Source organism: Nipponia nippon, unplaced genomic scaffold (genome assembly GCF_047370975.1).
Source record: "Nipponia nippon isolate SJK-2023a ecotype South Korea unplaced genomic scaffold, ASM4737097v1 scaffold_3, whole genome shotgun sequence".
NCBI lineage: Eukaryota > Metazoa > Chordata > Aves > Pelecaniformes > Threskiornithidae > Nipponia > Nipponia nippon.
Genome location: NW_028262347.1, coordinates 16523596 through 16548404, shown reverse-complemented (window position 1 = coordinate 16548404; position 24809 = coordinate 16523596). Strand labels below are relative to the sequence as shown.

Below are 24809 nucleotides of genomic sequence, written 5' to 3'. Positions count from 1 at the left end.
CATCAGTGAGATCTGGGGAGTTGGGGCTGCAGAACCTCGCGGTTCTGTTGCTGCCAGATGGGCTGCAGTGTGTGAGGACAGCCTGGGGTCACCACGCGGATCTGGGCTCAGCATCCTCAGTTGTACCAGCCACTGGGTGCTTTGGTGTCAGGATCCAGCCCATAGCAGTCCCCATCCTTACCCTGCATCTCGTGATGTTAACTATGTTACGCAGTCTAAAATAACGGCACTGCAGGCTCATGCTTTGAGCGTAACATGTTTGGTGCAGATGATGCACAGGAATCCCACGTGCGATACGCTCTTCTGCAGGTCCTTGGTGTCTCCCCCATACCTCAGTAATGTGCTAACCCTCATGTCCTTTTCTGACAACAGAGCCAAGTGGCAAAGAAAAGAGTCCCTGCGTCACCGGAGCAAAGAGCTTTGGCAAAATTTAGATGGAGAGGCTGGCAGGCGTCCTTGTCTGCTGCACAGCTTCTTTTCTCTGCCCCTGCAGGTTTGGAAAACGTGACTATCCAGCTGAACCTGGAGGCTGAGTTTCATTTCACTCATCTCATTATGACCTTCAAGGTAAGGAAGCCACAGCCTTACCCTGAACCCCAAAACACAAGGAAATAAGAGATCTTGTAGTCCTTCACATCTATTTGATATTTGGGATTTGGGCTTTGTCTGAGCTGTTCTGCCTGATTTTTTAGAGCTGTCAACCAATATTAACTCCTGCTGAAGTCCTGCATGAAGGCTGAGTTGTGACTTGTGGCTGAAGTTGTGTTTGAACTCCAATGAGGCTGCAGAAGGAGTCATACAGAAGCTGGGGCTTGTGTTGGTGTCTCTTTCTGGTGGTTGTGTTCTAGAAGATCATTAGTTAAATCATATAGTAGCAAGGATTTTTCTTAAAAAAAAAAAAAAAAAATTGGCCATGGTATTGGTTTTCATTTGGCAAAGGGAAAGGTCTTCAGGAAGAAGGAACATCTGTGCACAAAGTGTCTTTGTTTCTATACAAACAGATGTCTTGGAATGGCAGATTATGTCCCGTACATCCTAAATCGCAGGCAAACGCTAGCGGCAACCTTCAGCTGAGGTTTCAGGGGCTGCAGTTCCTGCAGGGCTATATCCCTGCTCTTCGCATGTAGACAAATTAACCTCCTAATTTTTACCCGTCAGCTTTCTAGGAGAGCTGGTTCCTCTTTCCCGTGGCATCAGCTTGGGTTTCTCGCCCTGCCCCGTGGTGGTGGCTGAGGTAGGAGCTGGTCCTTTCTGCTGGCCCCCAGCAGCGAGGCACCCCCAAGAGATCCCTGACCCGATGTGGGTGCTGTGGCCATCGTGCCCTGATGCCGCTGGGCTTGATCTGCTGTCAGGAGGAAGACTGCGGGGGAAAGATAGTTGTAATGATGATTTGTTGACTTTGTTTGTGTGGTAGACACTTGAGCTGCCTTACCTCTGGGTTGCTACGTTTTTTGTTGGGCGAGATACCAGTTTGTAAGTCGGGTGATATTTTCAGTCAGGAAGCAGAAAGAAAATTTCTTTCCAGCTGTGACTGAATGCTTTTGTGCTTGGCTCTTGGAGGGCCTCCTCTGAATACATAAAACTAATGAAGAGACTGTTGGTGTTTCTTGGTAGGTGCAAGCCAGGTGTTAAATTAATATCTGCTTTTTGAAATGCAGCTCATAAATTAAAACATGAGATTTTTTAGGTCAGAGGGATTAAAAATCTTTTTAAAATCTCATTAGCTAGTTGTTCTGGAGTTGAATACATGTAGGTAAGAAGGACGGTGGTTTGTGTGAAGCAAATGCAGCCTGCCGGAGCCTGGGCAAGGCCAGCTGGGGTAGAGTCACTGGGACTGGGGGAGTTGAATGCAGCAAGAGTGGATGATGCCGAACCTCTCAATCTCCTTAAAGAAGAAGGTTTTCTTAATGCAGCACAGAGGATGGCTGGCACTGGGCGGCAGAGACGCTGCGAAAGGTAGTGTGGTCAGACAAAGAGAGGTGGGAAGTCCCAGGGCTTTTCTGAGTATCAGAGATAACTGCTCAGCCAGAACTTCTGGGCATCAGAGCTGGAGGGGGAGCACTGAAAGTGGCCTCCCAGTCCCCAAGGCAGGAGAGGAGGCCCATTAGGTCCTTTGCAGAAGATTAGGCAAGGAGGTATGGCAAGGAAGAAGGCTGTGCTGCTTTCCACAAGCGGTGGAAAAAAGCCTATTGTCTCCCTAAAGCCTTGCTTTAACCCCCAGTTTTAAGAAAGGATTTGGAATCCAAAAAACTTACAAGTTTGCTTATTTATTGTAAGCATGGTTAAGCGCTTGGCCACTGAGTGCCATCTTTTTAAAGATGGGTAGGCTGTAGTTTGATGTGTGTTATTTCAAAGATCTGTGTCTGAGCAGAAAGTGCGATATCAGCAGAAAAATATTTCCAATATTTCTAAATATTGGAAATACCCAGTGCAGGGAGAGAAATTAAAATCCAGACATGTGGATTGCTCACACTTAAAAGCGCTCAGTGTAAATGTAAGTAATAATTAACCGTATAAAATCTCTTTTGGTTTTCTTACTATTAGACATTCCGTCCTGCTGCAATGTTGATAGAAAGATCATCTGATTTTGGAAAAACATGGCAAGTATATAGGTATTTTGCATACGACTGTGAGAGCTCATTTCCTGGGATTTCAACTGGACCCATGAAGAAAGTAGATGATATCATTTGTGATTCCCGATACTCCGATATTGAACCTTCAACAGAGGGAGAGGTCAGAGGGTTTTTTTTCAAATATGTTTATTGTATAGACTTTTTCCATACAAATTCAGATTCTCTTATTTTTAAAGCTGAACCTTTTGTTGTACCATTTTTTCTCCAGGTAATATATCGTGTTTTAGATCCTGCTTTTCGAATTGAAGATCCGTACAGTCCAAGGATTCAAAGTATGTATACAGTTACCTTCCAGGCCCATTTGAAAGCATTTCTGTACTTATTTGCTTACAAAAAAGTAAGCCACAAATGAAGCCATGCATTAGCCCCAATAACAGTTTCAAAGTCATATGAATACATTTGTGGTATGGCTTCTTTTCCTGACTCAGACAGTGACGTGCTGGGAAATAATGATGTGTTGCCAACGCAATTGATTGTTCTTACACGCATCATTGTAGTTGGTCCATTTCTTAATTGATCAGGGACTTATTTTCATTAAAGATCTCCTCTCCCCAAAAGACATGCAGTCACCGAGAGAAACCTTGGAACATGATCCCATAATTGTACAGTATTCAGAAAGCAAAGAAACAGAACTACAAAGGCACTTATATAATTTTGCATTTCTAGCTAAAATCAAGGGGGCCGTGTTTTATTTTTCAGAACATCTGAGTCATGACTTCAGAATTACAGGTTGGCCTTGGTAGCACTGCATGGCTGGACCACACAGATGCAGTCGTAAAACACGAGTGACTATAGCATTCATGTATGGTCATGACAATCCAGGAATGCAAAGGTAGATCTGCTGTTGAGCATGGCACAAAGAGAAACCTCGTGGGGCATTTGGCCTGAGTAGGGAACTGCAGTGCTTGGCCTTAAACTTGACCTCCGATTTAATATGCAGTCTCAGTTTCGGTTCTTGTCCTTCAGTGTAAAGCTAACTGGAGCAGAAGAAAATATCTGAAGTAGAAGAGTGTCTGCTAGTTGCTCTATCAGTTGAATGGTTTTTTAACCAACATTTTAAAGGACAAACGCTGCTTTCATGGGCTTGAAGTACTTTTTCAAGCCTAGTTTCAAGGCTATAAGAAATTACACAGGATTTGTAATATCAAAGTGAATGTGTAGACTGAATTAATTACTGCAATATTGTCTTCCCATGGGTTATCCCTCGAGAACTTCTTTGTATTTGGTTAATGATGGGGTGTTGCTTCTTTCAGCAAAGTGTAACTAATTACATTTGCTAGGAAAGTTGGCTGTATAAGAAAGAATATATTCATATCTTGTTTCCAACTAGGATTTTTTCCAAAAAGCTCATAACTCTTAAAGCTTCTGGTCCAGTTGTCAGTGGTTCCTCAATATCAGGTCCCTGCCCCTCTTATATTTTAAAACCCCAAAGAACCAGTGTCTCCTTGGTGGTACCGTTGCATCTGCCATTACTATTTGTGTTTGTGCCTATGCATGTCTACAAGAAAATAGACTAGTGTTTTTAATTAGGCTTAAACTAACTTGTACAGTGGACAACCTGTAGTAAAATAACGTAGTTTTTAAAATTTGGGAGTACAAAGTGATGTGATGCATAGTACATAAGTGCTGAAATGAAATCTGATCTAATCTGCCCATAGGAAGTGTGCTTGGGAAGTCACTCCTGGCTTCCTCCCATTCAATACAATATCTGGTAAATAATTCCAAAACGGAGGGTTTTTTTGGTGTCCCCTGCAGACCTATTAAAGATCACAAATCTGAGAGTCAAGTTCATCAAGCTGCACACGCTGGGAGATAACCTCTTGGACTCAAGGATGGAGATTAGAGAGAAGTACTACTATGCCATCTACGACATGGTGGTTCGCGGGAACTGTTTCTGCTACGGACACGCCAGCGAGTGTGCGCCAGTGGATGGCTTTAACGAAGAAGTGGAAGGAATGGTAAATATTCACATTTTTCTGCATAAAGCTGTTCCTGACTCTGCCTCTTTTAAGCAATTTAAACACACATTTAAGGCTGACGCTCTGCCCCTCCCCCTCCTCACCCTTAATTTTCAAACAAGAAAACCATTAAAACTGTTTCTCCTCAGCAAACATATCTGTCATTATTGGTGTTAATCAAGTACAGAGAGCTCAGATTAGGTGAAAATTGTTTTAACATTCCTTTTCTAATTATGTTAGAGAGCTGATGAAATTAAAAGGCAGGAATGCAGAAAGGGAGTGTAACTGTATGGGGCCAGAGATGGGTGTGTGGGTCGACTTGGTTGCCCTAAAATTGAAGTGAATAGAGGCATCAAAGGATGAAACATCTTTGTGAATCAAACATGACCTGCATTTGTATCAGTCATTATCAGCTAAGAAATGGAGGCTGTATCGCTAATTAACAGCAGGGTCTGAAGGAAAGCCCTGCTGCCTGCGTTGTACGCTGCTGTGTGAATGCTACATACCTTCTGGGTGCTGGTTTTCCCCGTGACTTTTGCCTGACGAGCAGTAATGGCACCCCTGTTAATGAGTGAGTTATTAACTGGATGAAAATGTGGAGGCATACGAGGAGGTTGTGTGGGTTGCCCCAGGGGCTGGGGGATGCTGGCAAGCAGATATGCTCTGTTGCCCTGTGCTTTCCGCGAGCGTCTCCACCTGAGCATCAGCAGGACTGGCTTTGACTTTAAAATCCTGGCTCCAGTGCTGGTAGTCCCCATCGTCTAAGGCAGCGGCTGTCACACAGTCACCATTGGTCGGCTTAGTGCTTGTTCCGTGCATGTTGAAGGCAAAGCCTGGGGTGGATGGATAAAACCCATCCAAACCATCTGTTATATTTGCTTTGAGAACCAAGGTAGGTCTGGAAAGAAGGTGCTGGGCTAGTGACATGCTGATATAACTACATGCATGTTAATAGCTAATTAACAGCTAATAAACAGCTAACTTTTAGGTCCAAGAGGCTTTTGTGATTATTTAGGTGGAACTGTGCTCTCCTTGTTCATGTCTGAAAGCATTGATTCAGGCATTAGTTCCAGTAAGGAAAGGACAAATTTATATGAGGACATTCTTACCCTGGGAGGTAAAAAGGACGCTCCTGTGGCCCTTTATGTCCTCTTACATGCAGTTACGTGCATTAAAGTCTCCAGAAGTATATCCATTATGTACTATCTATATTAATTGGAGCATGGGGTTTTTTTTCTCTTCCTCTTTTATAACCAAATATATTCCTATATTCCTCTTTTTTTTTTTTTTTTTTTTCTTTTTTTAATGACAGGTCCATGGACACTGCATGTGCAGACATAATACCAAAGGATTAAACTGTGAGCAGTGTTTGGATTTCTACCATGACTTACCCTGGCGACCCGCTGAAGGCCGCAATAGTAACGCATGCAAAAGTGAGTTTGAGTAGAATGGAGATCTGGAGTCTGGTGTGAGCGTTACACGCTGTTGCTTGGGAACTTGTGACAATATATAAAGTCCTGCATGTTCTTTGGTTGACCTTGTTGTGTCTTTTCTGCAAATTTGCATCTCCCCTGGGGCCAGACTCTTACTTTGCTTTCTGTCTTTGTCACAGAGTGCAACTGCAATGGCCACTCCAGCCAGTGCCACTTTGACATGGCCGTGTACATGACGACGGGGAATACCAGCGGGGGAGTGTGCGACGACTGCCAGCACAACACCGTAGGACGCAACTGCGAGCAGTGCAAGCCGTTCTACTTCCAGCACCCAGAGAGAGATCTGCGGGACCCCGACGTCTGTGAGCGTAAGTGCAGCCCCGCTCCTTGGGGTGGCAATGGCCGTGGCATCCCGGCCGTGGCCCTCCAGAGCTTTCCCTGGAGAATTTAGGATTTACTGGCCTTTTTTGGCCAGTGCTGTGCTCCCAAACAAAGATCCTTGAGGGAAGGTGGTTGTCTTGGAGGTCTTGAGCGAGCATGGCTGGGTTTTGTTTTCTCTTCGAGAATCTGGAAGTTTATCTGTTACGTGTTCAATCCATGTCATGTCTAATACTTGCAGGAATGATACGCTCTCTCTACACAGCAGCTGAGTTTAAATAATTCAGTGCGAGACTTCGCCTTTTCTTTTGTAGCAGTTAATAAAACACGTGCGATGTTTCTTCTTAGCTTGCAACTGTGACCCAGCTGGCTCCCAAAATGGTGGCATCTGTGATCGCTACACCGATTTCTCCACTGGCCTCATTGCCGGACAATGCCGTTGTAAATTATTTGTTGAAGGGGAGCGTTGTGACCTCTGCAAAGAAGGTTTCTATGGCCTGAGTGCCGATGACCCAGCGGGTTGTCAGTGTGAGTAAAAACATATGTTCCTTTATGTGTGATCAAAAGGTCTTTGAGGAGCTGCTAGAGCCGGGAGAAGTTGGTTTGTGGGGTGTTTTTTTTCCCTTTGTTTCATATTTTTGCTAAAGGAAAAACATTCTTGTAGGTTTGCTGTAGCTTGGAGTCCACCCGCCCTTAAAACTCAGTTCCCCAGCTGATCCTCCTTGTGCATTCAGTGGAAGGAGCAGAATCCTCCTTACTTGTTTTTAATTATAAGTCTCTAAGCCAGGGAAGTTTTACTGGGATGGGTGGTGGGCAAAGTGTGCAATTAATCTCTGTCCTGGGAATATAGGGGAAGCTTTAATGTAAATATTTAAGTTGGATACTGTCTAAAATATAACTCCAGTCCTGTGTTTTGACCTGCCTATTTGTATTTCCCAATCTAGCTTGTGCATGTAATCCTCTGGGTACCCATCCCGGCGGGAATCCTTGTGATTCGGAGACAGGAAACTGCTATTGTAAGCGCCTGGTGACAGGAAAGCAGTGCAATCAGTGCCTGGTAAGTAGCTTACCGTAAAATAAATGAGAAGACGCTGCTGTGAGGAAGGCTGGTGTGCAGAAAGCACTGAGGAAGGTGCTGGTGGCCGTCTCTGCCTGCCTGCGAGCAGGCGCCTGGTGTTCAGGCTGGACCGGGTCCCTCGGAGTGTCAGGAGCCGTGAAGCACACTGTTATGGGGAGCTGGGAGGCACATCAAGGCAGGCAAGAGCATCTGGAAATTAATTCCTGGGACCATAAGGCGTGAGACATTAGGATACCTGTTGCAGTTGCTCTCTGAAAATGAGGGATCTGGGGCAGTTCTGCTGGAGCCCTTGCTGGGGTGGAAGACAAAATGGTCAGAGAAGCAACATTACCAAAAAAATTGCTTTCTATGCAGGCCGTTATTTTAGGCAGGGATTATTTCGTTCACATACATTTCCATATAGTGTTATGCATGCTGGAGTGTTACAGAAACACACTGTCAGACAACTGGATGTGTTTGTATAAACACTGACTCTTATCTGACAGTGGACTCCATGGAAAAGCTAAACAAATCTGTCTGTCTGCCGAGCAAGTTGCAGAGTAGCAGCCCTGCAAGGGGGCTGCTCTCCACTGTGGTGTAATGTACTGGGCTGTGACTTTCCAAGCCCTTTGTGGGTCGGGAGCCCAAACTGGTGTAAATGGTGCAGTAGGAGTGAGGTCTCTGAGCTGGGGTCCTCCTGAATCTTGCTTTTAAAACTAGGCAGAGAGATGTGTTTTTTTCTCGCGCCTCTCAGATGGTCAACAAGGTGGAGGAGAGGAGGCGAGGAGGTTGTGTTGGTGGTTGGTGGTTGTGGGTCTACCCTCACAACCAGGGGAGTAGGATTCATGGTTTGGGGGGGCGGTCTGGGGTGGCTTATGCTGAGTCTTTCAAAATGTGCTTTTGGGGTGGATGGGGTTAAATCGGCACTGGATTACAGTGCCGGTGATGTTTCCTCCTGCAGCCTGAGCACTGGGGCCTGAGCAACGACATGGATGGATGTCGGCCGTGCGACTGCGACCAGGGAGGAGCATTGAACAACAAGTGAGTCTCAGCCCGGTTACTCTGCTGTAATCATTCACCCCAGCGAGTTTCGCTTCATTTGCAACCACAACATCCAGGGCTCAATGGGCTCTGGAGGGGGATGTTTGGGACTGTGTTTCTGTTCTGGTGTGCAGACAGTGGCAGGTCTGGATTGCAGCAAGGGGTGACAGAGGCATGCGTGTCTTTTCCGTGCTGAGCAGCCTCTGTTTGTGCCACTGGTGCAGATGAACACATAAAACTTTTTTAGTGTAGCTCTGCCTTTGGTCAGCCAGGGTAGGAGCCAGCCGTAGGTTGAGCTCTGCCTTGGCCATAACCTGGTGTGTGGTCCGTGTCAAAGCTTTGCTGTTACAGGATCAAAGGAGGAATCAGGCAGTGACATGGGAAGTCAGGCTGGCTCTTGGTTTCCTCCCAAAATGGCCCTTTGGCCAGTCTGTCTGTCTGTCTGTCCACCAGCGCTGGGGGAAGCACACTAGCTGCACAGTACTGCTGTGTTGCCCCAGTGGTGCTGCGTGGGGTGGGATGTGGGCCTGGAAGTGCCCATTGGGGAGGTGGAGATTTTTCAGAGGAAGGCATAGGTTTTGAAGAGTTCCGACCCCATGCTTTCCAACAGCAGCGCGTTCCTTCGCTGTCATTTTTTCCTTCCCTCCACAAACCCTTTGAAACATCCTGCTTCTGTCTGAAGCCACAGAAGTTTTCCAAGGGGGTGGATGAACTGTTTCCCACTGGAGCCCGCAGGACCAGACCGGGGGAGTTCGGGACTGGTCCCGGTGTGACTCCTGTAGGTCGTCGCAGCCTGCAGACACCGCATCTGTGGCAGGGATTGCCGTGGGAATGTCCCACGGGCCGTCTCTCCCCTCTGCTCTCGGGTGAATTATTACCCCTTAGCAGGCAGTGGCGTGGTCATTAATGATTATTTAGTCCTCTATGCTCACTCCCTGCGTGCGGATCGGTTACGCCACACAGCTCATAATGGCTCCCCTGGTACAGCTGCTTCCAGTGGTTTGGGGTACGGCTCGGCCGCGGCCAAGCAAGGCTTTGCAGCCCACTTCCCATGCACTGAGCCCAGCGATTGCAAAACCACGTGGGGAGGGGATGTGCGGTGTCCTGGCACAGGCAGCGAGCAGCTGCGCTTTCCTCTGGCCGCAGGAGAGCCACAAAGCCTAGCTCCAGCTCCCAGCTTCGCTCTCTAACATCAGCGGGAAAGGCGAGCTTCGCCCTCCCCGGGGCTCCTCTCCTCAGCTGCTGAATTGCTGTCTCCTGGCTCCGGTTCAGGGTGTGGGATGCAGCGCCTGGGGCAGCCGCATCTCGCCCGAAATTCATCCCTGCGCTGTAACCCAGGTGCTGGAGTCATTCCCGTCCCTGGAGGGGAAACTTCCCAGCTCCCCTTCTGGGGCAGCTAGAGCACGTCTGGCATCTTGAAGTGAGCGTTTTAAGTGAATCTCTGCAGTTTCAGAAGTTGTTTAATTTAAAAATTGCTCTTAGAATGTGGGCCTGAAAAGGCTGGAGATTCTCCGTGGAAACCAGAGGGGTTTGACTTTAGAAAATGTTTCTAAATTCAACTTGAATTTAAAGAAAAGGGCGTCTTTTGGAGGACCAAAAAACCTTCCTATGAAAAAGTGTGACTGGGCACATGCAAAAATACAACCTGCCCAAGGGTTCTTCATAATGAGGGGCGGACTCTCTGGGGACAATAAAACCACCAAAAGGCGGTTTGGGGACAGAGCTGTACTGCGAAAAGAAAATGGCTCGTTATGAAGGAAGCGGAGCTGCTGTATGTCACCCTGGACAGACCTTCTGCATTCCCCAGCGATGGCTCTGTCTGTCCCATGTCCTTTGCTCTGTCCTTTAAAGCAGCCGGGTATGGTTTTCCCCTGTGCCTAGCTGCTGGTGGGTGACCTCTTGGGATGTGCTTTGCAGCACACGAGAGCAGCTTGACGTCCTGGGGCATGCAGGGTCATGCATGTTCTTGCTTTGCCTGGGCCCACACAAACAGATACCCTGCTTGCGTGGTGTGCAAGCCTGTAGCCGAAGGCTGCCCTCGGCTTGCAGGACAGACATGCCTCTTGGCTACGTCTGTGCTAGCAAGTGAAGCTCCCCCAGGACTGCTGTCTGGCCCTGGGGAACCGTCTGCATCCGTAGCACGAAATCCTCTAGCCATCCAAACAGAGGAAACCACATGCAAAGTGCCTACTGGAAATGGTCCCTGGCCCGTGCTTGCTCCCAGCCTGAGCCTAGGAGTTGTTTGGGAGAATGAGAGTTGGGTTGAGCCAAGACTGCGCCCGGGACTGTGCTCGTGCTGCCATTGTAGCGGTGCCGATGGTCCAGCTGCAGAGCCTGAGAACATTTCGTATCTAGACGCAGCTGTGTCCAGAACTGCTTCTCCTCCTGTGTCACTTAAAATGTCAAAGCGGGAGATAGCTCTAGCACTGTCTCGGCGTAGCCAAGATGTGTTATAAATTCATTGCTCTTCCATTTTAGCTGCTCGAGTGAATCTGGCCAATGCGAATGCCGGCCCCACATGTTTGGACGTCAATGCAACCAGGTGGAGCCTGGCTATTACTTCATTTCACTTGATCATTACATCTACGAGGCGGAGGAAGCCAACTTGGGTCCTGTGAGTAGCAGATTTAGTGGGCTGGTGTGTCTGGGCAGCTGTGGGAAAGTTGTTTCACCATTTGGGTGTTGGAAGCATCTGTTCTATACCCTGAGTGTTTTGCAATTAAAATGTGGAAAACACAAAACTGAATTGTATCAGAAAACCGTCAACCTGTAGCTCTTCAATCTTAGTATCGATAAATAATGTAGTGATTTGGGGGGGGAAGCTGCCATTTTTCTTTTTAAACCTGTTTCTTTGATTCTGACTGTACAGTTTGTTTCCTGTCAGCATCCCTCTGCACCCCACTGCGTACGCGCCCACCGCACCCACTTCTCCTTCCCCTCTTATCTCAAGAGTAGTGGGACGCCGACACTGGCTCTTCTCTTTGGTGCCACTGAAACCGGGAGGGAACAAAGCACGCATTTAAGCACATTACTGCAGCTTTTAGAGTTTCTGTATATCAGTAGCATTTCTTTTATTAATGACTAAAACCATAGTTGATTGTGCAAAAAACTGGTTTTGTAAGTGATGTTGCCTCTAGCTTGTTTTGCCCGCTGGCGTGGTACATCAGGGTCTCTGGCCCTTTCCATTCACCACTGCGCAGCCTGGCTTTTAATTCATTAACAGCAGCTAGGTGATTACATCAATTATTTTTGCCTCCAGCAAGGAGCCAGGGAGATGAGATAATGGTTTCTCTAAAGCAGCAGATCCTTGTCTGCCTGCAATTGGGGCACTTGGCCCTAGTTTATTTATTTCAGGCAAAATGCAGCCACTTTGCAATTTCAGCCAAGGCAGAGGATTTTTGCTCTGAGATAACTGCAGAGATGGAAGACACTGCAGAGCAGAAGTTGGACCACAGCAGAGGGCATAAAAAGCCAATATCGAAAAGCTTTCTCACAAGTCTGGTGGCAGAATAAAACTCTCAATTCCCAGGTAGGGGCCCAGCACAAGGCAAAATGAAGTGGCACAGAGTTGCAGGGATTTTCAGGCAATGCCAAGCCCCCATGCTCCCCATAGCTGCACACCCTCGCTCACGTCCCATCTGCCATCGTTCCTGGGGAGCTCCGACCATTTGTGCAAAGCCAAAGGGTAATAACTTATAGCTAGGCTCTCTTCAAAGTGTGTGAGAATACACGAGGGGACATGCTGAAGTGATATGTATATAGAGAGACATTTCCTTACATTTTATCCCTTTCTACTGAAGCAGCTTCCTTAGGAACGCACAGGATGTTGCTCTATGGAGAGAACTATTCGTGGATGCAGATATATTTGAAACGGGAAGTTTGAACACCACACGTTTCCATTTTCTGTTGCCTTTTTCCTCTTTGCTTTATATAAAGAGTAGCAGATAAAAACTTGGCACCTCAGACTGAAAGGAGTGACCACGTATTGATTTGGCTATTAAATATTTATCGATGGTGAGGATCTCTGTTATTTAGTGACACCCTACTCAGGATGGCTGTGATCTGCTTTTCAAATGTTACCCTGCGCAGTGGTTTCGGTTGGAGCAGCCCGGTGTAGTCAGGAAGTAATTAGCACTCAGCTTGGGCGGTTAATAGAGCAGTTATGTGCCACCGCAGTAAATCCTACTGCTACAAGGCTGATGTGAAAGTCCTTCCAGTGACCAAGATATTGTAGCTGGTGGGTTAGTTACTCACAGCAAGTTTTTAAATTTAATTCCCCACTATAACAGAGAAATGGGTGAAGAGTTGTGCAGTGTTGTTTTATCTTTCTTGCTTTTCGTATATTTTTAAGCAGAAGGGCAACGGTGTGCACGCACATGGGTTTAAATGAGAATTTGTGTTCTCTGGTGTGCAAATGATGGATGCTGCGATCCAGAAGTGATCCATCAGCAGAACTCATCACTTCACGCACTCCCATGGGGCTCACAAATTTAATGTATTGGTATTAAAATCTCTGTTCCCTGTTTTTGTAGGGAGTAAGCATAATAGAGCGTCAGTACACACCGGACCGCACACCATCGTGGACAGGCATAGGATTTGTAAGGGTCCCTGAGGGGGCGTACCTGGAATTCTACATTGACAACATCCCCTACTCCATGGAGTACGATATTCTGGTCCGCTACGAGCCGCAGGTAGGTCTGAGTATGGGCATTGCTGCCTCCTGGCAGGCACTGGCTGTCCCGGTGCACGACTGACAGGAGCCTGGTGCACGACTGACAGGAGCCCGGTGCTTCCAGGAGTCATCAGGACTCCAAGACAAGGATGGACGCACAATTAAATGTCTGAGATGTGTGAAAATCCAAGAAGATGTTGACTATTACCAGTATTTGCTTTACAGTTTTGTTCATTATTGCATTGTTTCAGCATGTGTTTAATGAGCAAATTAAAAAGTGACAAGTCCTGTCAAGACAAATTGGAATATAAATTTGGCATCAGCCACATGGCCTTCTAATGGGTGGAAATGCTGTTATGCACCTTAGGAGACAAATTGCCCATCTTGGATGTTGAATGCCTGCAGCCAAGAGTTTGCAAGCAGTCGGTTTTGACTGTGGATAACTCACAGGGTGAAGGGAAAGAGAAAAATCCTCCAGGCTCCTTACCTAGAGCTTGGCAGCACAGTACCCAGAGGTAGGGGGAGAGGAGGTCACCAAACCCCGTGTTAATGCTGTGCCGCAGAGAGGATTGCTGACCACCTACCCCTGGTCATGGCTTTTTGGGAGGGAGGGAGAGAGGCTGTCATGCTGGATGATGCCCAGGGGCACTTGCCTTGTCTTTTCTCAGCCCAAACCTGCAGCCAGTAGATGCCGCATTGATGCTGGAGCTGCAGCCCCATCCTCCCCAAAGCACAGTGACCACTCTGCGCATGCTTTTCCTGGCCTGAGCTCTGGATGCTCCCAGGAGCTTACGGCCGTTGCTTGATTCTGATCAGCCTTTTTTCCCCCCAGTTGCCAGATCAGTGGGAAAAAGCCGTGATCAGCGTCTCACGCCCAGGCAAGATTCCCACGGGTAGCCGGTGTGGCAATACAGTTCCTGATGATGATAATCAGGTCGTCTCACTGTCACCCGGCTCCAGGTCAGTATAACTGGATGGGCTAAAGGGAGAAAAAACACTTAAAAAATTGAAACAGAGTAATGGCATGTTTTCAGTTTGCCATGGCCTCTATGAAAATGAATGAAATTTAATTTCCAGTGTGTTATAAAAACATATTTAGCATTGTGTCTGTAGACTCAAAGCTTTTACGTTCATTCTCGTTGTCTGATTTGTTTTGTTCACTGAGCAAAGAGGGGGGGAAGTGTTTGCACAGACCGTGCATGAACATCGGTACGACTCTTTACCTTGCCGATAAGCTTTCCCGGTTCTGACTTGCACAAGCCTCCAAACCACCCCTTTCACATCGTAGCTTTGTTCTGCCCGGTCTTGGCTGCTTTCCGTTATCTCGATTGCTTTATAGGGCCACCTGAAACGCTTTATGGTGCTGGACGTTTGAAGTAAGAACTGTTTCCTCTTCCTAATCCAGATACGTCGTTCTCCCGCGGCCCGTCTGCTTCGAGAAGGGGCTGAATTACACCATCCGCCTGGAGCTGTCCCAGTACTCCTCGGTGGATACGGAAACGGAGAGCCCGTACACGCTCATTGACTCTGTGAGCAGAAATTATTTTGGGGATGCTCTGGTGGAAAAATATATTTAAAAGCCTGAAAGTTTGCATCTCCTCTAGGATGCGTCTGTGTAAATCCGAAGTAATATTTTACAACGTTGTTGCTTATGGCTGAAACCAGATTTTAACTGAACAATGTAAAACACTGTAGGTTTCTTCAGTCTCAAAGTATGTGGGTTGTTTTTGTTGTATTTTACAGGACTGCAGCTAGTTCCACAGACTTGTAGTTTCTTTGGGAAGGCTAATGAGTGCCATATATGTCATGAATGTCAACCTTTTTCTTTTGAATGGATAGAATTTGGTAGATTTGGTAAGAATTTGGTAGATACCAGAACTATTCCACCAAAACCAACAGAAATACTGTCATTTCCCTTCCCAGTGGCTGTTTGCTTTTTGGCCAAAAAAAGGATGATAAGTGGGATAATAGTGAATTTTCACAATTTTATTGGAGGCTGTTTATAAATAGTGACACTTTGTCACTGTAAAATTGTTTTGTAGCTTGTTCTCATGCCATACTGCAAATCGCTGGACATATTCACAGTGGGAGGCTCAGGTGAAGACGTGGTCACAAACAGCGCTTGGGAAACTTTCCAAAGATACCGGTGTCTGGAAAACAGCAGGAGTGTTGTGAAAACCCCCATGACGGACGTCTGCAAGAACATCATATTCAGCATTTCTGCTCTGTTACACGAGACTGCGTTATGTACGTAACCACCTACTTGTAGGGCAAACTGTGCCTGGAAGCTGGGTGGCGCTTGCAGGCAGAGCGGTTTGCAGAGGGAAGGCGTGTGCATGGGGTGAGGCAGGTAGTTCTTGTCCTGCGCTGTGGTACTCACTCCCCCCAATGCTTTTCTCTGCTCAGCATGCCAGTGCGACCCCCAGGGCTCCCTGAGTTCGGTGTGCGACCCCAGCGGAGGACAGTGCCAGTGTCGTCCCAATGTCGTCGGAAGACAATGCGACAGATGTGCCCCTGGCACCTTTGGGTTCGGGCCGAACGGATGCCGAGGTATGTTAAACCCTTGGCTCTAGGCTGTGCTGCGGTCGGGGCCGTGCGTTTAGGGCTTGCCATGGAAACGCAGCCCCTCTCTCCCTCTCCTTGCAGCATGCGAATGCCACGTCCGAGGCTCTTACAACGCCTTCTGCGACGCAGAGATGGGCCAGTGCCACTGCTTCCCCGGGGTGTACGGGCGGCAGTGCGACCGCTGCCTGCCTGGCTTTTGGGGCTTCCCCAGCTGCCAGCCCTGCCACTGCAATGGCCATGCCGATGACTGCAGCCCCTACACCGGGGAGTGCCTGAGCTGCCGGGACCACACAGCGGGGCACAACTGCGAGAGGTACGGCACGTGCACCCCATCCCTGGCCCCTCTCCTTCCCCCCTGCAGGATGGGCGCAGCAGCCATTCCCCTCCAGTGGTGGTGCTCAGGTGGGTGTGAATTTGCGGGGAAAGTGCCGGCACCCTGGGAAGCAGAGCAGTGCTGGTGGTGCCAGAGGAGGATGGGAGCAGGGACCCCATCTTCCCTGCCCGTGGCCTCACGCCTCCCGACAGTGCCTGCCCAGATGCCAGAGGGCACGTTGCAGGAGCCGGAGCTTCAGAGAGGCTTTTTCCATTGAAAGCCTCTTGAGAGGCATCAGCCTTGGGTCCCCTGCTGTTATGCTGCTCTAAGCCAGACAAATTTGCCTCTGTGGCTGCTCAGAGCATGAGTGGCACAGAAGAGCCGTAAGGATGTTTCTGCCCTGTGGTTCTTCACGGTGGTTGAAAACGTGAGTGTAATTGCCACAAGGCTGCAGTCTGTTTGCCTGCGGTCCCCTGCATGCCATGTACCCCACTGCGCAGGTGCCAGCCTGGCTACTACGGAGACCCCGTCCTGGGATCAGGCGACCACTGCCGCCCCTGCCCTTGCCCTGATGGCCCTGAGAGCGGACGCCAGTTTGCCAGCGGCTGTTACCAGGATCCAGTCACACTGCAAGTCGTGTGTGTCTGTAGTGTGGGATACATAGGTACTTGGTGGGTGCGTGGAGGGGGCTGGTTGGGCTGGACCTCCCGGTGGGAAGGTGTACGTTCATATGGGTTGTTGGATGTGACCACAGCACCAGTGTCCATGTGTTGCTGCTGGAGGTTGGCAGTGCTTGGAAGATGCCAGAGCAGAGCAACTTGTGCACCACTGTGCAGCTCATCCCCAGCAGCGTGGCAAGGGATGACTGGTGGTTGGCAGAGGTAGACAGGACAGCAGTGGAGCCGAGGGGACGAGCGTGCCGGCGGCTGTGCTGCAGCACCATGCCTTGGTGGCCCAGGCGGTACCATCCATGCTGCGCCAAGCTGCTGCAGTCTCAGCAAGCGCTGCCGCTGTTGCTTTGAGCATGATCCAATTAATGGCCTTTAATGTCTTGCCTCAGTCTTGCCATTTAGGGGCCTGCGCACTAGCAAGCCGTGATGGTAATTCCCACTGTGCCTGTTTGTTCAAACAGGCAGTCGATGTGATGAATGTGCGTCTGGCTTCTTTGGGAGCCCCGACGAGGTTGGCGGCGCCTGCCAGCCGTGCCAGTGCAACAACAACATCGACACCACTGACCCGGAGGCCTGCGACAAGAAGACAGGAACGTGCATGAAGTGCCTGTATCACACGGAGGGGGAAAACTGCCACCTCTGCAAACAGGGCTACTACGGGAGCGCCCTGCAGCAGGACTGCAGAAGTGAGTGGGGAGACGCAGCAATGTCCCTTCAGCCGGCCATGTCATGGGGACGGCAGTGGCTGCCCGAGCACTTTTTAACCTGGGTGCATTTGGGGTGGAGGGGAAACCTAATTACCTCCAGCTGGAGTTTCGTGCAGCTGCCCTGCAGCTCAGCAGGGCTCCTGGCCAGGGGGGCGGTCCTTTACATTGGACAGGGAGAGTAGGGACAGCATTTACATGTGCTGAAAAAGGACGAGGCTTTTGTTGGAGGTGGGTTTCTTGCCCTCTTGTTAGCAATCTTTGTTTCCCTCTTTTCTGGAGATGGGCTGTGGCAGGGTATGGGTTTGGCTTTTGTTTGCACCAGCGTCCCTGCAGATGTGGCTGGACAGCAGGAGCGAGTCCTGCCCGGGGAGCAAGGGCCACACCAGAGAGCTGAACCGGGCGGTGGGCAGGCAGACCCTCCTCTCCCTCAGCGCTGGACACAGCCTGGCAGGGCGGATGGGTCACTGGGTGGGTGAGCAGAGCCCTGTGGCAAGCAGATTTGCTACCACAGCTGGCTGACAGGAGCTGGGCAGCCTTGGCCTTTGGTTGTGTACAGAGGGAGGAAAGGAGAAGAGGAAGGCTGGGCTGCTTGCACAGGGGGTCCTGTCGCCTCCTGTGTGCTGGGGCAGGAGCCGTAGAGGTGGCCAGCCTGGGACGTGAGCAGGGCTCTTGAGTGGTGCTGGGTTGCATTCAGCATTGGGTCAGCCAAGCCTGGCCGCAGGCGTGGGGACGTGCCAGCGTCTGCCCGCACCTCTGGGGACTCGGAGGATAAATTAAATGCAAACTCTGGGCGGTTTAGTAACAGAAAGGCAGGCTGACATCAAGGTGCCATGCTCTTTCCCTCACAGAATGTGTCTGCAACTACCTGGGCACTGTCCGGGAGGACTGCGAGGGCTCGGAGAGCTGCCGGTGCGAGGCGGCCACGGGGCAGTGCCGCTGCCTCCCCAACGTGGTGGGGCAGACCTGCGACCGCTGTGCCCCCCACACGTGGAGGCTCGCCAGCGGCGCCGGCTGCGAGCAGTGCGGCTGCGACCCCACACGCTCCCTCGGGCCCGCCTGCAACGAGGTGAGGGGAGCGCAGGGCACGCTGCGGCGGCTCGGGCTTTGCTCCAGCGCGGGGGTGAGCCGCTGAGATGGTCATGTCTCTTGTTATTTTTTGGCAGTTCACAGGGCAGTGCCAGTGCATGCGGGGCTTTGGAGGCCGGACCTGCCGGGAGTGCCAGGAGCTCTTCTGGGGCGACCCAAGCGTGGAGTGCCGAGGTGAGTCCCAGCCTGGCGCCCGCCCCGCCAGCTCCTTTTGGAGATGACCCGGTGGCCAGGCACACGTTCACCCCCGGTGCACTGGGACACCCCTGCTGGGAGCAGCCCCTCCGGTGACCCCGCCAGTGCCCACACGAGCCTTGGAAATGAGGGAGGAAGGCATGGCAGGGGCTGTCCCTGGGGTTTTGGTGCTTCCAGGGATGGGAGGCGCAGCAGGAGCTTGGCCCAACACTTGCCTGGTTTATCTTATTTCTCGTCTGGACCCTTATTCAGAAACAATCATCTCTGTGTAGAAAGCAACTCTTCTTTAACCGTTAGGTTGCAATGCTGCCAGGTAAGCCAGTGTGGTAAGAAAACGTATCGCAAGTGTTTGGGTTTGAGAATTTGTCTGGAAACAAGTTTCCTTTGCCCCTTGTTTGTATGTAGTGGAAGACCCCTCTCTGCTCTTCTGCCTTGTTAGGGAAGCAGGGGCTGAAGAAGTAGGGGTTTTGATTTAGTAGAAGACTTTCTTTATATTTCAGATGAAAACAAAGGAGCCAGCAGAGACCATGCAGCAGGTTAGCCATAGCTACATGCTGCAAAACAGAGCGCCATAAAGTTGCTTGTTTAGAAAATGATGCTCTGGGTCTTTTCACTATAAACAAGTCTGTTCATTAGCTGGAAAAGAAACTTCAAACACTGTCCAGACCAGAACAAACTTGTATCTCTGATCTGTTCAAATAGGAGCCTTTGCCAGGAGGGTTTGCAGTAGATTAAGGTATTTTTTTCCTGCAGGGAGGAATGTGCTTGCTGTGGTATTTAATAAATCTCTTACAATAGAGATACCTTAGAGCCCATTATCTAACCAGATAGGCAGGTCACAGCTACTTGGTTAATGCAGCAGATGAAAGGACCGGGGAATTGTCCCAGTTCCTGAGTACATATTGGGTTTCTCGCGGAGGCTGTGTGTGTTCTGGCGTGGTGAGGGGCGCTGACCCTGCCGGCTCCGGGGCAGGGATTGTCTCTTGGTATCAGCTGTCTCCATCAGGGTTTATTGGTGGAGTCCCATCAGTATATACCTTATCAGTAGGATTTTACCACGTACCAGCATTTCTGGCCTCTCATGGAGTTTCTGCTGCCTTTTCAGCATGTGAAAACCTACTTACTAACATTTCTGAAGTAAAGAGAGGATATATCCTTCAAAGCCTGTTTTTACCATGCAAGCTCTATGCTCTCCTTCCAACCCGCCACCCCTTCTTGCCCCCAAGTGACATGGGAGGCTCACTCAGGTGGAAATGCAGGTGTTCCTTCAGGACTGCATCCAAGGAAGTCTCTGTGGCAGGCCGGGAGAGCTGGTGCCTGGGGCTGAACCACAGCAGCCTTCGGCACGATGCCCCAGATGGGCTCCAAGCACGCACTCGCTCGTGGAGCACATCCAGCCCTGTGGTGCTGCCAGATCTCCCCAGCGTGATGGTGTCAGTGCCTCCTGCCCTGTCTCCCGTCCTTCCTCAGCAGAGAAGGAAGCGACTTCTCAGCTCTCATTTAGTCCCGGCGAGCGGAGGGGTGATGTTCAGGCTGGCAGATGTGCAGCCGCTGCATGGGCAGGTAGCAGCTCTCAGTGGTAGGCGGTTTGCAGGCAAACTGGAAAACTGTGCCATTTAAGGAGTTACAGAGCAGTGCCCCTGGAAAGTAACTGAAATATGGCCTGTGGCCAAGGTGAAGCTGGAACTGAGATGGGGATTCGTCACAAAGACGTTGGCTCCAGCTGCAGGAGGACACATGGACTCCTGGCCATGGCGATTGCCACCTGCCCTCGGTGGCATGCTCATGCTGGCCCAAGCAGCCAAAATGGCCACATTTTGTGCCGCGTTCAGGAAGAAAATACAAACCTATCTAGATGGGGAATGGCGAGAGAGCTCTGAACCGTGTGAGTATGGATGGGCAGTCTTCGCTGTGGGCACCGAGTGGATGCGGAGGTGTGGACATCAGTCCTGATGGCTCCAGGGTGGGATCCCCCACCGGCTGGGGCAAGTGGCTTCTGCTCAAGGTTGGAAATCGCAGGGTGCATCACTCAAAGGACAGTAATGTGGGATCTCTTACCAGAGGTCTTCAGGCTGTTGGCACCAATAGACACGAGCCCCTGCTGAGAAATGGGGACGGTACTGCCCACATTGCTGTGACACCTTTACAAATTTTTTAATTAGTTAAAAAAAAAAAAAAAAAAAAAAAGTGAGGTCATATGAACACAAGTGCCTGCAAATAACCTCTGGACACAGCTATGTGGAGGTGTACAAAATGACCCATCTAGGACAGGCTGGAGGCCACAGCCCCCCACAGGTTCCCAGGTGCTCGCAGCAGCACCAAGCTGTGGATGTGGCCCTGGGGTCCCGGCACACTCCGCTGGAAACCAGACTCCAGGGCACACTTCCTTGTCATCCCCATCAGTGGCAGTGACCATTGCCGGCTGCTGCCTGTGATCTGTTTTCTAGAAATCTTGTTAAGATCGGAGATGGTAAAGCAGAAGCTGGGAGAGGCAGGTTTTTGCACCTGGTCTGGGTGCTTTGATTTGCAGTCTGTGCTCCCAGTGGTAGAGAGAAAGCGTCATCCGATGTCTCCTCTCTGCACGTCCCCAGAAATCACACTGGGACCAGACCACTGGAGCAAGCTAAGGTGGGTGCCTATGTCTGGGCAGCATCTCGACCCCTCGATACTGGGTACGCTTCCACCACCCACGGATATCCATTGGGGATTACACACTGCAGAGAGTTTGTAGGACTGCTTACCCCATGCTTTAAAAAAGCACAACAGGTACTCATTTAATTTAATGTAATGGCTGCAACAAGCACAGGAGAGGCATAGAGGATAGGGAAAAGGCCAGCGCGTCTCTCTTGGCCTCGTGCAGGTCCCAATGGGGATTACAGTGAGCAGGAGCTGTGCAGTGAGCATCGTCTGCTCGGGGGGCAGTGCCAGCCCCTTTGCAGGACTCTTCTGGCCATTGCTCCAGCTATGAGCTATATGCAGCTCTGCACGAGCCTGCACGTGAACATGTGCGTGTGCATAAAAATCCTTTCTAAGGTAGTAAATAATAGGATTACAAATTTCGTCTAACTCGAGTCTGCCAGGCATTCTGCTGGAGCTTTTCCAAAGCCTGGCAACCAAAGTGCAGGACTCAGCACGCTGAGCTCTGCTCCGACTGCAGCCCGCAAATCACATTACTGGCAGGAGGCTCCAGGCTCCCAGGAAGCCTCTGAGGTACGGTGTGGCTGCAGATGCAGCTCAAACAATGCCCTTGCACAGGAGATATTTGAAGTTTATGTGTTTCATATAATATAAAGGAGATGACCATTACTATCATGTTTTAATAAATTTTAATAAATTGAACAAACAGAACAGAGTGCAGTTAGTAAAAGGTACTGTACGAGATTGAAAGTTAGGTTGTATTGCTATCTCCCCTTTACAAGAAGCATACGTGTGTCAGTATTTTTCTGTGTTGGACTTGAGTATCAAACCCTATTGTAAAAAACAGAATTTAATTGAACTAAGGTGAAAAAAGTCATGTTTTTATCAAATACTCATTGCAGACATTGGCAGAAAGTTGTTTTTCTCAGTTTTTAGTCTTTGTCATGTACCTGGTGCTGAAACATCTGCTTACTGAAAATTACCCTATTGGCATTTAAGGATAGGCTTCCTAGTCTTAATTTAACACCTGGGTCTTAAACTAGTCATGTAAGCTGCTTTTATAGGAGGTGTTTATGGTGTGGAGAGAAAGATTAGCAGATGTTTCTTTTCCTTCTGTGATAAGTGTCTAAAGGAAGTCAGACAAATTCTACACTAAAGCAAATATAATTTTCACTTCAAGTTTCATAATTTCAATTGTCCTGTGCTCTTCAAATATTGTAATGTGTATTGATTGTTTCCAGAAAATTGCCCTTTTGGCAAGGTCTGCTAGCATGTTAAAATGCAGCACAACTCTAGTGATTCTAGGCTGAGATCTTATCTTAACACTCGTACTGAAAATCGTAACGCTGAGGAGTTAGCAGTATGCTTACAGGGTAATTTGAATCAATAGCTGATTATTCAGAAGAAATTTGCTGGCTCTGCAAAACTTTCAACTTTACAAATTGCTGAATGGTTTTATCATCATAGTGCCTCACTAGCACTGGGAAATGATGCCAGGAAATCATGTTGGAACAAACCCTTTGTTTTTTTGCTGCAGATGAGTTAAACATTTGATGCTCTCTGTCCCCAATCTCAAGCAGTAAAGAAAATATTTCTGCAAAAATTATTTCTGTCCTGTGTAGGATGATGTGTGACACTTGCTTGTTCCTAGCATCCTGCAATAAGGCATTAAACCCCGAGCCCAATCTTCATACAGCCCTTTCAGTATCCGTTATATCATCTCGGCTGTAGTATCAACTGCTCTGACACACCTTAGTTTAAATTAAGTGATATGCAAATATGCCATATATTAAATTACAGTAGTTTAAATGGAAGTGAGTTCTAAATATTTAAAATCAGTGGGAAAGGTAGCAGAGCCGTCAGAGTAACTGAAAGATCCTTGTGAGCTTGAAGCAAAGCACTGGAGCCAGTCATTTACTTTGTTGGGATTTCTCCCCATAGGTTTCTACAAGTCTACGTTCAATAAACATGTATGAGTGTTACTTTTATCTTTAAGATCAGTAAAAAAAGCTACTAAAAGAAATGCATTGATCAAGGTAGCAAAAAAATTACCCGTGGATACTTTGTGTGTGCATGCACGTATGTGCGCATGCATTTGTGAATAGATGCAGCTACAATCTTTCCTACTCATAAGTTGCTAATCAGCAGATCCTGACTGAAGAATTTGGCTAGAAAATTTGTCAAAAATGTGATTTCACTTAAGTCGGAGTATGCCACAGAAGAATGTCTGATTGAGTTAAACACTCAATTAAAGAAAACAATACACCCAGTTCCAAAATGACATTTCGAAACAGAAACCTATTGTTTAACTTAGTAAATGCTCCTTTGAAAACCCTCAGATCTTTGACCAATGATTTAAAAAAACTTCTTTTCCTCCACCATATTTTCCATGGCAGTGTCCTGCTCTGCTTACCCGAGGACAGATTTGATCCCTGCCTAACTGATCTTCAAAGCAAGCAGCCCAGTCTGTGTTAACTTGCAGCCCTTCACCCCGGCCTTGGTCCACCCCTCTGTATGAAGGGAGAATAATCAACCATTTGTCTTGAAGGCCATTTCCAACCCAAACTGGTTTAGGCATCTAAACATCTCACAGTAAACTCACCATCTGTGTGGTTTTACAGTGCAAAATGAACCACTTTTCCCGATTTCTAGTCACGTAAGCACAGGTAAGGCATTTAAAAAGAGCTTACAGGACTTTACGTCTTTCCCTATTCCACAGATACTGTGTTAGGTGGAGTATAAAGCCATCACTAGCTACTGGATAATATCTGAGACACTTGTGCACCCCTAGATGTGCCTGCGTGTTTCTTGTTCTTCTTAGGGAAAATTAGATTAACCAGGCATATGCTAAAACTAGATGTGGTATAGCTACTGAAGTGTTACATCAGACTTGAGTGGGCTGGTTAGAGCCGAAATCTCCAGAGCCAAGCTATACTTTGAAGATTGTGTTTGCGTTAGCCTGTTTGAGTACATCAGAAGCAAAACTGCTGTAGCAAAGGGCATCATTAGCACAGGACTGCATAGGAGCTGGCTCACATGGTGGCCATAGGAGTAGTTGGACATTAATGAAGGAGGTGGTAGAGGAGCAAGAACTCCACTGTGGCTAGATGTGATGCTGGGGTACTTTGGCCAAAAAAGATGCTGGGCATGACGTGCTGGATCATTCTGGCACAGGGTTCACTTTGTTTCTAGCAGGTGATGAGAATCAAGGCATCTCCTGTTTTCACATCACAGTTCATTGGTGGTGATAATCAAATGTCACGTAATCCTTTTGTTGGATGTGCACCGACTGTCATGAATGATGGATGTGTAACTTGGCACACAGTTATTCTTCCATGAGGTATTTGCCAATCCTGTGCTAGCCTTTTCCAGTCCGCACCAGCTAGGAGGTCCTCCTTTCCTTTCACGTGGATCCCGCCACTGTCGCTGTGCTTTTGTCCCTTTAGGACAAAGTTTCCTTTTT

General features: G+C 48.7%; 1 protein-coding gene across 1 annotated transcript in view; it reads left to right on the top strand.

Moving 5' to 3' along the window:
- Positions 1-24809, top strand: part of LAMB1 (laminin subunit beta 1) — a 44578-nt gene that overhangs the window by 4538 nt on the left and 15231 nt on the right. The window contains exons 4-23 of the mRNA XM_087768098.1: positions 494-567; positions 2545-2733; positions 2842-2905; positions 4389-4591; positions 5904-6024; positions 6204-6392; positions 6751-6930; positions 7347-7459; positions 8421-8500; positions 10979-11114; positions 13033-13191; positions 14005-14132; positions 14578-14701; positions 15215-15419; positions 15579-15722; positions 15819-16050; positions 16551-16714; positions 17183-17407; positions 18277-18494; positions 18592-18688. Of these exons, the coding sequence (XP_087624224.1) occupies positions 494-567; positions 2545-2733; positions 2842-2905; positions 4389-4591; positions 5904-6024; positions 6204-6392; positions 6751-6930; positions 7347-7459; positions 8421-8500; positions 10979-11114; positions 13033-13191; positions 14005-14132; positions 14578-14701; positions 15215-15419; positions 15579-15722; positions 15819-16050; positions 16551-16714; positions 17183-17407; positions 18277-18494; positions 18592-18688 (3045 nt within the window). The remainder of the gene's footprint in view (positions 1-493; positions 568-2544; positions 2734-2841; positions 2906-4388; positions 4592-5903; positions 6025-6203; positions 6393-6750; positions 6931-7346; positions 7460-8420; positions 8501-10978; positions 11115-13032; positions 13192-14004; positions 14133-14577; positions 14702-15214; positions 15420-15578; positions 15723-15818; positions 16051-16550; positions 16715-17182; positions 17408-18276; positions 18495-18591; positions 18689-24809) is intronic.